The sequence below is a fragment of the Electrona antarctica genome (assembly GCF_951216825.1).
Source record: "Electrona antarctica genome assembly, chromosome: 10".
NCBI classification, from domain to species: Eukaryota; Metazoa; Chordata; class Actinopteri; order Myctophiformes; family Myctophidae; genus Electrona; species Electrona antarctica.
The window spans coordinates 14,359,990-14,375,919 of NC_136791.1; the positions used below are offsets into that span (position 1 = coordinate 14,359,990).

The 15,930-nt window shown below is 41.7% G+C and overlaps 1 protein-coding gene across 1 annotated transcript in view; it reads left to right on the forward strand.

The window, feature by feature from the left end:
• The window catches only part of col19a1 (collagen, type XIX, alpha 1), a gene marked incomplete at its 3' end in the record, with an annotated part of 69,656 nt that overhangs the window by 31,759 nt on the left and 21,967 nt on the right, over positions 1-15,930 (forward strand). Inside the window, exon 11 of the mRNA XM_079511807.1 lies at positions 9,486-9,530. Within this exon, the coding sequence (XP_079367933.1) occupies positions 9,486-9,530 (45 nt within the window). The remainder of the gene's footprint in view (positions 1-9,485; positions 9,531-15,930) is intronic.

Genomic DNA, 15,930 nt, shown 5'->3' on the forward strand with positions numbered 1-15,930 from the left:
TTTATTTACTTACTGCACAACAGAATTCATATCAAATCCTATTATGGCCCCGAACACTGAATCAATGAAGTTGAGGGTAAAACATGACTTTGGTGAAAAGAAATATGTCTCACAGTTAGAGGTGTGTTGAAAATGTACACGCAAAAATAATCTAATTATGTGGATCTTGGGATTCACAACATGGCTCCAATGTGGACACGTTTCACACAGATTCAATTTCTTTACTAAATAGTTCCTGTATCGATTTTAAATCATTGACTTGTATCTTATCACCATGAATGAACCAATATGGTCCATGTATCGTATCGTCAACCATGCATCGTGATGCGTATCGTATTGCTTTATATTAAAAATGTATAGTTACACCTCTAGTATTACTGAAGATTTGCACAAGAATGCTACGTGATCACAACCCCATTGTCTTCCATTAAGTTAAATACTTTAAAAAGTACTGAGCACACCATTAATAAGACACCCAGTACACACACACACACACACACACACACACACACACACACACACACACACACACACACACACACACACACACACACACACACACACACACACACACCCTCTCATAGAGGGCTATCATCTTGCAGAACGCTGCGAAAATACAAGCACAGATTTAAATCACAGTTGTGATCCATGCAATTTGCCTACATTTGCATATAACCTTTTCGAATCTGTAATGCAGATGTTAGCAATAATATATAGCAGAAACGGTTCAAAGAAAGCGTGCCAGGCGTTAATCTGGTCGTCACAACCACCGCCAAGATCTGCATTACACAAACATAGAACAGAACATATTGTACGAACATAGACTTGGTGGATTATTATGAAAGGCAAATTCTTATGATGATATCCAGATGGATTTATTATCCACCTTTTTATCCATTAACTTCATGGGTATCGCAAAGTTGTGGAATGTGCATCTAAAATCCAAAAATACCCCAGTTTACTCTTGGATGATATTTGCAGTTTACTTTCATTCATTGTATTTAAACGTTCATGAAAGTTTGATGACTGGTTTAAACTCGCGATGACCTACATTCTTGATTCTCCAGAGCGAAACAGCCTGTGTTTGGAGACATTTCCTTGTGACAGTAGAATGGTAATGACAATGAACTGAAACGGTTGTCCCACATGCCTTGTGGGATATGTGTTCATGCACCACCACTATTATTAAAGCACTGGAAGATTAGCTGAAGAATAGCAGTTGATTCTTGGGCATCTGTACAATATTTTAAACCAGGGGTTCTCAATGTTTTTGGCTGGGGACCCCCGGAAATGCTTTGGCCATATATCGCGACCCCCGCCCCGCCCCCTCCCCGCCCCGCCCCCCTCCCCACCACCAAACAAACTGACTGCAAAAATAACCTTAATAATAGAGAAAATAAATCATAAATGAATACTGAAACCAGATATAATCATTAAGGAAAGTATATGCATGCACCACGTACTATGTAAACTCTTAATTTCCATTTGCCAGCCATTCCGTTTATTTTTTAATATATATATAATTTGGGGACCCCCCAAAATAATTTGGCGCCCCCCCCCCAAGGGGTAGTGACCAAAGGGTTGAGAACCCCTGTTTTAAACAGATGTCATGCTCGGATACAATACATGTATAGCAATTTGTTTTCTCTCATTTGCTCTGACCTCGTTCGAGGTAATGCTGCGTAATTCACAATTCACATGGATTGCTGAATCCCCAAAAGGCTTCTAAAGACTCTGACTTGCAGCACTGCATACTTAAAGGACCACTTCACCACTTTTCAACCTATCTTCATATAATAGGTCCTCACTAATAATCATGAAAGAATGGCGCAATTTTTTTCTACTCTGTCTGTGTCTCATGGCAGTTCAGAAACCGTCTTCCAGTGACATCATCGATGGGGAATACAAGCTAATAGAAACTGCAGTCTTTCTAGTCCTGAAAAGTTGCAATGTGAAAATGGAAGCCATCGTTCTCACGATAATGAAAATCTAAACATTTTTGTAAAAAAAATCTTGTTTAAAAAAAAATCTGCCTAATGATGATGTCACTGGAAGACGGTTTCTAAACTGCCCACAGCCCTCCTATGAGACGCAGACTGAGTAGAAGAAAATTGTGCCATTTTATCATGATTATTAGTGAGGACCTATTATATGAAGATATTGAAAAGTGGTGAAGTGGTCCTTTAAATAATCACATCAAATGAAGGTAACATACTCAAAACAAATGACTATGAACCACTTAAACCCTATATTGGCCGGTGTTGTCCAAGCAGGGGTCTATCCCCTAGATCCCCTAATTTCTTCACTGTATACACCAAATCTCTTCACAAAAAATAGCCAATCTACAGTACAAGTACAGCAGCTTGAGCTTGTAGATCAGCTATTGTTTGCCTGTTGACTTTGCCCAAATAGCATAAATCACTTTATGCGCATGTATACAGTGAGTGGCAAACCAAGTGACAAGGTGAATGACAAAGTGAGTTTAACGTTGTTAAACATTGTTTGTTCAATCAGATATGACTTCTGTTTGGATGTGTGGGCTGGCAAGGCCAGAAAGTAGTTTTTTGCCACTCAGTAGGCGTTCCCGCATAACTTCCGGGTATGATGATGATGATGTCACGCGCATACCCTCTATAGAGCGTCGCAGTCCCGCCCCCTTTCATGAAAGTATTTATTTAAAGACGGTTACGCCGTCAATTATTTGTTTGGCCCGAAGATTTTTGTTTGTTGTCATGATTTGTCACAACTGGAGTTGGCTTTGTACAAGGCTTAAAAGGTCTTTAAATAAATACTTTTTGAAATGTCTATGAGGAAAATGAACAGGGAATCATTTCCTGGGCCCTGGTAGGGGGGCGGGACTGCGACGCTCTATAGGGACACTATAGGTTTCAACTGGTTAATAAGACAAGTCTCATGAAAATGTTCAGTTACTGGCAGTTTCATTTTACAGATCCTTAATCTGTTTATAAAATAGTCGCCGAAACACCGGGTAACCTTTCTCTATTAATTACAATTTAATTTGACTTTGTCAAGATTAACCAAAGGCATCTCTACAGTTTAGAGCATTTAATCCATTAAAACCGAGAAAGCATCTGTGTCATTTTAGATTTTAGCCTTATAGCACATTGGTTCCACAAAGTGGGGTCCGAGGAGTGTATGAGAGGGTCCCTAATCATTTCAACCACTTTAGCCATATATTATATATTATTATACTTTGCCAATTCAAAAATATCAGATCAGATGTTTTTAAAGCAAACATTTTCAACTCAAATCTTTGCTTCTATTGGGGTGGGGGTCCCTGGAATAAAATATATTTGAGATGTGCATGGGGTCCAAATACACGGTATACAGGGAGCCAAATACACAGCAAAATACCTATACTTTTGTGGGTCCTTGACATGAAAAGGTTTTTGAGAACCACCACTGATACAGCAACATACTTTCTTTTAGAAAACGGAATCAGCCTCCAGTCTCAACGGGTTAAAGGCGTGCGTAATAATAACTGAAGGCCAGGCGCCATGACCTACATGAAAAGCCTTTTTGGGAAGGTCTACAGGGACTACAATGGCTGTGTTACTCCATCATACAGTATACACAGTAGTACTATCCAGCCGTTACAGTGAAAGTTGGACAGAGGATTCTAATTCACTGCAAAGGGATTAAAACCGCTATGATTAACCCATTTTGGGCGGGAACCCCTTTTGGTGTTTTAACTAAGCATTGTGTTATACTTTAGCTATTGAAAAATAGCAGATCTACAAGCTCATAGCACGCCACCGAGTGGCGCGCTACGAGCTTGTAGGTCTGCTATTTTTGAAAAGTCGTAAAAATGTGGCACAAATCTTTGAATATATATTCTTTCAGAGCGAACGTTTTTTTATTTTGACGTCAGGCCTAAATGGGTTAATCCAGGGGGTCCCCCAGGAAATTAAACAGATAAGTAGTGGGTTATAAGAATGCAGCTTGCTTGAAAGGAAATCCATTTTGTACCGCCTCACGCATAAACCCTGAGTATTACTAGATTTACAGCTCCTGCATTCACGTGAAATACAAGAAAACACAGAGGCACAATGATGGTGAAATTAAAATTGTTTCTTCCTACAATACACTACAGTAGATATTTATATATATATTTGTGTGCATCTATTACAAATGTCTAGCTGCCCTCATAGCTTGTGTATTCAATTAACTGTCTCTAATTCAATTTGCGAAAGGTTCACAAAGCACACGCATCCAAAACGATAAAATCCCAGGTGTTGGACTTTCAAGAAATTGAAATATACCGAAGAGTCCATACACTACTAGATAGATCATGCTCCAAAGTGTATTTATTTAATTACCAAGGTACCCTGTTTTTTTTTAATAATTCAATTTCCTCCAAGGTACATTGGAGGTAACCTTGGTACACTAAGGGAGCATGATATAGTCTGCAGACAGTATATTTCTATTACTAATTCAATTTGTCACTTATTGTATCCCCCAAAATGAAAAACTTCCCAGAATTTTAGACGGTTTATTATCACCCTAACACTGAGTTTAGTCTTAGCTGTCAAAACGTTCCATTGTTCATATTACATTTACTGGTGGTAAATTGTGATTGCCTTCTCGGAAAAGGGTTTGTGTCGATGGCTGAATAGGAAATTCAAATGGAGGCCAGGCTGAATTTATGGCAGCGCTATAAAATATACATTCCCCATATGCACTATAGTGCTTTGTGTGAGGTTTTTATCTTTTTCTGTATGAATGACAGCAGCAGTGAATGCATACCACTGCAGCCTTGAACAAATAGGATCGATGCAATGTAATTGGGGGGCACATGGATGGCAGTATGTCTTATCTCGTGTTCATTATGCAGCACCTGGGAGGACAATTACCCACTCCTTTGAAGAATAATGTGTATCTTATGAAGATCAAATGTCGGGGCCATCTAAAATAGAAGACTATAGACACATTGTCCAGACTCCTTTAATGCATAGTATTGTGAGAGTTCATATCTCTGCATGGTCTTATAAATGTGAACATATTTTTACTTTTCCATGGAGAGAAACGAGCTAACTTTAGATTATGGTTATATTAATATAACCATTCCATTAAGGTCCCCACACACCGAGCGCAAATTCGGATTTTTAAGCAGCGTTTCTCCATCGGTTTTCCGAAAAACGCGGCCGGTGTGCAACCACCTTTACTGTCCTTTTCAGTCTTTTCCTTTCCTCTCCTGTCATTTTCCTTTAATTTCTTGTTTTGTTTTTTTCTGTCATTTCCTGTAATTCCATTCCTGTCTCTCCCTTTCAAAGCGTAGCATTTCATGCATCGACATTGATCAAACATAGTAGTTCACTGTGCATGTTTTATGTGTATATATACAGTATATATAGCCCTTTCCTCCTCCTTGAAGGGAAACGTTATATGCCATTGTGCAGCTGCTGAGTCACCGTGTCGGACAGAACCGCAGAACAGCTGTAGCAGCAGCAGCAACAGTTCATCTGAAAGGCCGTCACAAAGCCACTGACTAATGTGTAAACGAGAGACCTTTCACTAACCGTTCTCTGAATGCTTTCCTTCACAGGCAGACACAACGGGGCAGAACGGGTCTTACTCTTCAGGCGTCACTTGGAAGAAGGTATGTTGCCCCCATGTTCAATTCAAACATGTATATCGCTGCATAATACCAATAATAACTAGAAGGAAAAAAAAGTGTGTGTGTGTGTGTGTGTGTGTGTGTGTGTCTGTGTGTGTGTGTGTGTGTGTGTGTGTGTGTGTGTGTGTGTGTGTGTGTGTGTGCACTCCTGCAAACTTTGGAAGCCAATCTTAGCCAATCAGGATGGAGTCTGAAAAATCTGAAAAACACCTTTCGTTGAATGGCTCTAGAGAGACTGTGTACCAATTTGCGTGATGTTTGAACAAAATCTGTAGGTGTACTGTCCAAAAGATTGTTTTGCGCAAAGTGGCTTCCTGGTGACGCTACAAGAGGCCAATGTGAAAACCTTGGGGCAGAGGTTCAGCTGTGGCATTCAGGGAGTGTGTGTGCAGAGTATGGCTGCGATCAAGCCAACGGTGCCGGAGATTAGCTGTCCCCAGACGGACGGACGGACGGACGGACGGACGGACGGACGGACGGACGGACGGACGGACGGACACACACACACACACACACACACACACACATCTACAGCTCACACACACACACGGACGGACGGAGTGCAAAACATACTCTCTCCCCATGCCTTCGGCCTGGTGGAGACAATAATGGAGGCATGCATGTCTTTGAAAACAAAGTGTCCAATCAGGAAGTCAAGCTGCTGCTTCGGTGTGACAGAAGTGACAACCCTAATGGTACCCAATTAAGACCACTTGAAAGCATCGGCGCCCACTCTGTCCACACACACACGCACGCACACTTGCGCACGCGCACACACACACACACACACACACACACACACACACACACACACACACACACACACACACACACACACACACACACACACACACACACACACACACACACACACAGCTGTAGATACAGAGCTCAACACCCCAGATGACAGGGGCCAGTGTTTCTGTCCTGTTCTGTTGAAATGAGGATTAAAAGGAACACATGTTGACCAGAACAGAAACTTCTGCGCAAGTGATTGATGACAATTCACTTGCAATTCTTTCTTTTCTTTTTCTTTTTGCTTTATCATGTGGTGATAATCATATTATATTATACTTTTACATCCACAGATGTTAAGCTGACATACATAGTGTAATGGCTGATGGAATGTCATGACAGTTAAACCATTATCATCCAGGCATATTATTATAGGTGGGAACATTCAAAGATTTTAAAAAATAGCTGATCTAAAAGCTCACAGTGAGCTCTCTCTCTCTCTCTCTCTCTCTCTCTCTATCTCTCTCTCTCTCTCTCTCTCTCTCTCTCTCTCTCTCTTTAAAGTATAAACTAGGGCTTATAGTAGTTAATGTAATAATACATGATGATACAGTTCATTCTACTTTAGCTTTCATGGATGGATATGATCGAGCAAGACAATGCACATTAAGACAGATCTGCTACTATTGAAGGTCTTTGAAGATGTTTTGAGAAATCTTGACCTGCAAGTCCTCAAATCATGGATGCCAAGTTAAAAAGTAATAACAGTTCTATGGACCACTTCTTAGTGACAAACCAATAAAAATAAGGAATTACCGGAGCACTTTAGTCACGTTGCTACTTTAATGTAGTAATAATTAAGATTCAATCAGACAAATGTTTACTAATGCGAGTGGCCATATTAGACCAATTATTCTATGTTTCTGTGTAGGGGGAACAAGGTATTGCTGGCAAGGATGGCACTTCTGGACTAAAGGTACTAGAAACATGGTCTGGTAGTTGTACTAGTCATATTTTATTTTATTATGAATGGTCTCAATGAATTATTCAGGCTCTTTTGACAGTTGGATACTGTATCTCCCTGCACCTGTCCAGTGGTTGAACAAGTACTGTTTTTTTCCCTGTTTTTTTCCCCCCCACTTTTACTTATTTCTTTTTGGGGTGGGGGGGATCAATTCCACAATGTAGAAATACTTTGGTATACGTGCTGTATCCAAATTTTAGTACTTCTGAAGATCTATAACCCACAAAGCATCACAATGTGACACGCTGTGAGCTTGTAGATTGGTTATTTCTGACAGAATAGGTATTAACAATACAAAATCGTAGCAGTTGGTAATGGTAACTAAAACTTTCAAATTAACGTAGTGGAGTAAAAAGCAGTCGTCGTTTGCCTCTGAGATGTAGCGGCGTAAAAATGTAAGGTATAAAAAAATGTAAATTACTCAAAGTGAAAGCATACCTCAAAGTTGTACTTACAGTAAGTTACTTACCACCACAGTAAGTTACTTACAGTTACTTACCACCGCTGCACCTGTCAATATCATTGGCGCCCTTGCCATAATATGGCAGGTTGCTTGAGCTTTATTGGCCTGCTGAGGTCATGAAACTGTATAGGCTAACTGCAACACTCTAAAAACCCCCCAGCCAACGAGTTCCAAGATACCTCACGCGTTTCTGGCACTGGCTGTGGAAAGCAGAGGGTGTGTGGGTATAGCTTATTGAGGAATCGGTGATATTTGTGGAAATTCTAAGCCTTTAAGAACCTATTCCCTCCTGACTGCGTGTATAATCGGTGGTGGAAGAAGTACTCATTACTTATTGTTGTTGTCGGGCAGAAACCTCCTATCTCCTATTCTAACTGTTTTGTGTTTTTTTCGTAAAGTAACGTCCTACTTTATCACACTGCAGTCAGTGCAGTGTCACACAAAAGTATGAAAAGATTCACATACAAGCTCGAAATGTGGCTTGGTTTTGAGCTTGTAGATATTGTTTTTTAATTGAATTCTAAAAAGTATCCATTTTTGACAGTGGTTTCCATGTTATATCAATTAAGTATTGATTGATTGATTGAATGCTTTATTAGTCAGGAATGTAAACGGTATACAGAGCGTAGTCAAACACCTGGGGTATAATTATCAATATCACAATGTTAGACATTTTCTAACATTGTGAACGTGTAAAAGTCCTGTATTCAAAACTTTACTTCAGTAAAAGTACAAAGGGGTTGGCAGTAAAAAGAATGTGTGAAATGTTATTTTTTGAAAATAACCAGTGTAACGCAAGCAACCAGTAAAACACATATTTGTTTTTACCAGTAAGTAAAGTTTTCAAAAAAAGAAATAAAAAAATACTGAAGTCAGCTAAAAGTACCTCAAAAGTACAGTACTTGAGTAAATCTACTTAGTTACCTTCCACCACTGGAAAGCACTGTAGAAGGTGGGTTACTGGGGAATGGGTTGAATAGGTTACTTAAGAATCATGATCATTGAGATATTTGTGGAAATAAGCCTTTAAGAAGACTGCGTATAATCCTTTTTTTTTGGCGTTCTGCAGTACTGTTCCTGAGGTTAAAATGTAGACACCGCGGTCCCAGGCTCCCAAAGAAGAGTTTTTTTCTTGTGGAACTTTGGTATTGCGAGTGCATTTGTGCGCTGGCTGGCACCACTGTAGAGTAAGTGCATTGTTCGGCACTAAGCTCAGCTCAGAGGAGCTCACTGTGACTTGTGGAGTTTGGGGATTTACAGACAGGCAGAGGAAATTTCATTGCACCATAAACCACACGACCAACATACGGAGACCTGAATCCGCCCATGACATAACCTCCTGCATAGATCCAATTAAGGGAAATCCATTCGTTTAAAGAGATTTTTCTTCTTCTTTTCTTAGTTTTGGATAGAAATTCAATATGCACATTAAAGTACTGGAGAGCAAACATAATGTATGACTATATTAATTAAATTTAGTTTATTTTTTAAACATCTTTCTTCATTATTCTTGGTGGGTGATTTGGGATGTAGCCAAGACACAACCACTTTTATCCCAACAGAATAAATTGGATGGAAAGGTGTTATCCCAGATCATTCTGTATTGCACACTCTTGTCATTGCAGGGGGAGGCTGGAGCAGAAGGGCAAAAGGGAATCGATGGGGAGAGGGTAAGAGTGCTATCTCCGGCCGACATATCTTCCATACATAGCACATCAGCCAGATCTGGTTTCATCAGGGAATCAATTCTTATGGGCTATTCATTTTCTGTTCATCTGTGTGATGCCCTCGGGCCAGAAGTGAGGTAGAGTTTTTCTCTCTCCTCTCAATGTGGTGGCTGTCATATTCTGAAGAGGCTTTTCTGAAGTGTGGTCAGGGGCGGCCATGTCCTTCTCCAGTAGATTTAATTGATACAGTCTATGTAGCACAGAACCTGCATGTTGATGAAGCAGTCGTTTTTTTTATAACCTCAAAGCTGCGCTGGGCCATTTGGATTTTTACAACTTTGCCCTATCTCGGAATCACCATAGCAATGAAACCTACACCATATTGTACTGGGATATTACTCAGAGCGAAGGCAATACTGGGGGCGTGAATTTATTTGACCATTGATTGTGATAAAGAAGATCTCAAAAGATTCATTATATCCTAACAGGGGTGTACTGAATAAATTAATTGACTAGCATACCAACCAGGAGCAAAACAGCCTGCGTCCCTGTATACTAATGGTTAGCTGGACCAAAGGCTGTTTCATATCCTCCTCTCTTGTGTTGGTTGGTGGCCGAGCACTGAGCAGATGGTCAGTTTTAAAGTGTTTTTTATAAAGGGACCTGTTTTCATCACCATTCCCTCACTGAACAGACCTATTGCCAGAGAAACCTGCTTCCTTGGCACGGGTTCACGGTGCCTCGCCATGTCCAAAATAAATAGTGATCCAAATGCTGAGTGTTCATGGGAGAGGAAGTTGAACAGCAAACGAGGAGCATTCTACTTGCCTATTTTGCTGAGCCAATCAGTGCGATGTGATGCGAGAGTGTGGTCTAGCCAACGCCAACTCGGGACTCCTGAATCGTTGCCCTCCACACTATCCTGTCGAACATCAGGGCCTTGGGCTCTAAAGTGTTGTTGGCTAAGCTGTTGTGACGCAGTGCATCTACGTAAGTGGTGCGCTTCTTCACTTTGCCTTTGTCTTAGCCCTGGGTTGTCTCCCAGAATGTCAGTTTGCTTGCCACTAGTTCCGGGTGCCTGACACAGTGCCCTGCCAGCCTCATCCTGACTTTGTCTGGTCCCTGTAGAGGTCCATGTTTCTGATTTGGTGACACCTAGGGCCATTCGTAGCATTCTTGTATCGTCTCCATTCAGGGCACTTTCCCGTTGTACTGTCAGGGTCCATGTCTCAGCCCATACAGCAGTACTGACTCCACTGTAGCTACGAACAGCCACCTTTTGATGTCTTCTCCTGATTTCCACACTACTCAACCACATTCCAATCATTCCAAGCAAGTGCCCTCTGTACCTTCAGGTCCGGTTCCGTTGAAGCAGTCCAGACCCAGAGATATTTGAAGTCCTGGAGTGCCTCGTGCACCGCCCCGTCCCCAGTGGCAATGGTTTTGTCCCCGGTGTTAACCGTCAGTACTTTTGTTTTCTTAGCATTGAGCTTGAGGCCAATCTTTTTCAATCCATTTCTACAGCCAGTAGCAGTTTGCTGTATCTGCTGTATCCGAGACTATAGGGCAATGTCATTTGCGTAGTCACAGTCAGTAATCATGATGGGGTGTACTCGCCTTGACTTCCTCGGGACCAGAGTGAACCCCAGTACATCCTCTGTCCTCTCTGCCATTGATTGTGAATTTAAGGGCATGGTCCATCGCTACAATGAAGGGGGCCAGAGTGTCACCCTGTAGGACGCCCGCTAGCAGCCAATCAATAATGGAATTGTTTCGTAAATTAATGGATGAATTCATTGTATGCAGAGTATCTTGACCACTTAAGCCCTGTAGACATTGACTGGGTGTCCCAGGGTACAAGTTAAGCATTACTCATGGCTATGGTGTTATGTCATTACACCAGGGCAGGAATTTCACGGCAGCCATGGCCGTCGTTGCCCCTCTCTTTGGCCGCGTGCCCCTCGAAAAATGATATAAATGTACTTTTGCGTCGCATATGGATAGCGACAGAAAAATACCATGGATATAATTAAACACATTGTTCCCCTGTGCACAGCGCAGATAACACTGTACTCCAGGTAAGAACAAAAAACTGATCTGAAGCTGCACTTTGTGTTTACTTATCTCCAGAGTCCCCCACAATGGAGAGATCTCATCTGTCACTAGCCTCTCTACAATGCCATATGCCAGTCTAACCTTAAAACCTACATTTATATTATATTATTATTCAATATTATATTATTCAATATATTACTTTAGCACAAGATATAGGCTTTTCTAAACCAAGCCCTCATTCAAAAGTTATGTAGGCTGTCATTGTATTTTCTGTGAATTAACCCACAGTTTAACCCAGTGATCCTCAGCCATTTTAATTTCAAGGACCCCGAGAAGTAGAGAAAAAAGAATCCCGCCCACTGTCTTCACTTGAGTTTAGATTTATTGAGCAACGTTTGGGTCGTCAGACCTTCCTTCATCAGGCATGCCTTCATCAGGCATGCCATTCATTTCAACCCTTTTCATATCAAGGTCCATTATTTATTCAGTATTTGAGCGGGGACTGCACATAAGTCAGACATCCCGTTAGTCAGACCTGCGCGGCCGGTTAAGACTCACCCATGCTACGGGTTAAAAATCACCCGTGGCTCAAGTCCCAACATTAGATTCAATGTATTGTCACTGTACAGAGTATACAAATACTTTGACAATGACATGAAGGATGATGTGCTGAGAGTGCACTGAGCCGCTGCAACTGTGTACACACGCCACCGGTTTACAACTACAAAATCACCCGTGTCGTGCTGTGGGTTAAAAATCACCCGTGGCTTCCTGTGAGTTTCGGGTTAGGTTAGGGTTTGGGACAGTGTTAGCAATGGTCTAACGGGAGGTCGAACCAATACCACCATTTGATGAGATCAAATCAGCCTCTCGGACCCCAAACTTAGAATATTTTGTTGTCGTTGGAAAAGATTTAGTCCACAATTCCATGCTGTATTGATGCTGGTACCATAGGAGAGATAACGGGAAAATGTTGATCAAAGTAACAATTCTTCTACATTTTCTAATTTTGTAGACCTCTTGTAAATTAAGTAATGCATAACAATAATTTAACTCTTGGGAGCATAAAAGTAGACCATTTTGGTTTCATTTTACACTCTCAAGAGATAAAGATCTAATAAGGGTATTTGGTTACCATAATTTAGCTGGGGACTACCTGAAACCCCCAAAAGGACCACTGGTGTGGTCACGGCAACAGAGAACACGGCCAGAATGAGTGAAACGTAAAACCATTGGTCTCCTTTTAATGACTTTTCTAGTTAACAGCTGTTCCAGTCCTCCGTAAGAAAAGAGTCCATGTCATTGATGATGGAATAGTGATTACCATAATAGACTGCGACTGCTTGTATTCCAAATGGATACATTAGATTTTTGTCCATGGACCATAATTATGAGGTTCTAAGAATCTGCACGATCCCTCTCTCTGGGAATTGAAGCATACTGACCAAGGTGATGCTAGATCAATAATGTCAGAGCTGGAACACAAACTCTGATAGAGATATTAACTGTGCGGATCAATTGGCGTTCAGGTCAAAGTGACTCTGACACGGGTGTTTGATTAAATCTAATCAAATGCCATTCTGATGCTCATGACCAGTTGCCCCCAGCAGTGCTGGACAAAGTACTCAACCCCAGTATAGAAAGTATAGATACTCCTTGTCAAATATTACTCAACTGCAAGTGAAAGGTCCTCCATTTTTAATATCAGTGCATTGCTGTATAATATAAAAAAATGACATGTTTCCAAAACAGTCAATATACAATATTTGTCTTTGACACGTTTTGGAGTGAAAGTATCCAAAAAAAGTACTCAAGTAAAGTACAGATGGCCAAAAGAATTACTTACGTAATAGTAGTCAAGTAAATGTACTTTGCTATTGGCCCGTGACACCTTGGTAGGTGAAGTTAATTTGATCCTCGATCGGCCGATCAAAGAGGGCAGCAATACGAAACAATCCTTTAGTCAGCAGAGTTGACATGTGGTTTCAAATTATTCCTCTCATTCTCACATTTCTCACTATGTAAGCACAGGTCTCAATTTTAAGACCTTGATTAATATGGGACATAGAACAGGGAGGGGTCTTCAACGTTTTTCAGGCCAAGGACCCCTTAGCTAAGAGAGAGATGAAGCAGGGTTAATGCATATTTTCAGACATTTAACCACTTAAACCCTCAATAATTGGTCTGCTCTTTATTCCCTCTACACCAAACCTCTTCACCGAAAATAGATGATCACAAGCTAATGTAGCCCCCAGAATAGGGATGTGAGGGTTCTAGTGGTTAATGTAAAATAAATAAATAAATGAAGTCCCTAGCACAGAAAGATTTGGTGGCCCCCCTGCAGAATCTCTGAGACGGCCAAGGACCCCCAAATTTGAAATAATTTCCCCCCTCCCCCCCATATGAGAAGATTTCTTTTAATTGTTTTTGAATAGCTGAAGTATGGTTAGTGGTCAGGGGCGGTTATTAGCGCTACGCAAGCTACGCAACTGCGTAGAGCCCCGAGCGGTAGAGGCCCCGACGAGTTGCCCCCGAAAATAAATTGCAGCCCGTTCCGTAGCAGTTATGATTTGTCCTCCAATAGTAAAAGTAGACAGTCGGTTTGAGGGGGCCTCCGACAGCCGGCCGTCGCTTCCTCCTCCCAAACGGCCACTCATTACGACGGCCAGGCGTCGTTTCATTCTCCCATCACTGACAGAGGGGGAAAGCACCCGTCGGAGGCCCCCTCATCTCAAATCCGGGCCGTCAACGTGCGTTTTCTTGCGTAAAAACAGTAACATACAGCCTGGAAGGAATATAAATAAACAAGACCTTGGCAGAGAAATAACCAACTGCTCTATAACCAACAAAAAGTGTGTTTACATCCTCCATTTGGACCATTTCACGATTTCAGCACTCTGAGTAAATTGCAATGCTAATAGTAACATGAACGTTTTCAGTGATGTTGCGCCCACTTTGGTTGCATACTTGCATTGTCGTAAATTATTCTGTCTTTAAAAAGTTCTAATATTAATATAGCATATTGGCATTGGCTCTTGTTGCACAAATGTTATGTGATCATTATGTGGACCATGTAACAATGTGGCCAACCACACTGTTTGTAAATATAGGCTACATTTTGTCACAAAGAAAAATATGCTGCTGATGATGAATGAGCTTGTAGATAGGCTAATAATCTTTCGGTATGTAATTAATGCCAACTAAAATGACAGCTCATAATGCAGATTTGTTGGCTAATGACACTGACAGTGAGGTTGGTTCTGAGGCTGAAACTATAGGTCGACTACAAGTGAGGCTGCTGCTATTGGTACTAGGGCTGCTGCTATAGCACCAGTCATGATGCTACTGATGACGATGACGAAGGTGATGATGAAGATACTACTGGGGCCTCAGTAGTACCACCGGCTAGTAGCCTAGTACCAGTGAGGCGGCTAAAGGTCCTGTCCAGTCCAGTAGTCCAGTAGTATTGTACAGTTTGGGGGGGCTTGGGGCAAGTTGGGGAGCTCACACTCTACTTGCAGTGCCGGCCGTGAGCAATTTGGTGCCCTAGGCAGGATTTTTCCCAGTGCACCCCCCCATGTCAGTTCAGTCAGAGGGGTGTGTTGTGATGCTTCAAACTTTAAGGAGCTTTTTCAATTAGTTATATAGGCAACTGCCTGCTCTGCCTGATTTTGAAGCTATATTGGCTAATTTTGTTGGGGTCCCCCTTGAACCGCCTCAATGACCCCTGGGGGTGCCCGGACCTCACTTTCCCCCCACCACTGGTGTAGACCAGTGGTTCCCAAACTGTGGTGCGTGCACCCCTTGTGGTGCGCGAACGCCTTCTAGGGGGTGCGTGACATGAAAAGGGTAATGGCGGTTTTAGGCTGTTATTTAGCAGCACAAACGGCAAAATCCAGTAATACACTGTTGTAAGGAGATGTATAGAGCAGCTACGGGAGTATACAGGAGCTGCATGTCTCTCAGTGCAGTGACACTCTGTGATTATTTGCCATAATCATATTAAAAATGTATAATTTTCAGCCAAATACAACAAGACTTAGCGTTGGGGGGTGCGTCAGCTAGGTCAGGAGGTAACAGGGGGTGCACGGCCAATAAAGTTTGGGGACCGCTGGTGTAGACAGACAGAAAAAGGAACAAACATTGTTATGACTAAGTGTCATTTGACCCCGGAGACAACAAGGACTTTGTCCAAATGATTAAATTGCAGCTTCTCATCGCTGTCGGGCAGAAACCTTGTATCTCCATATTCATTTGTTCTGTCTTCTCATGAATTAATGCCATGTTTTGTACTTTTTCGTATGACAGTGTCACACTAAATACCCATTCTGAGCTTGCAGATCAGCTA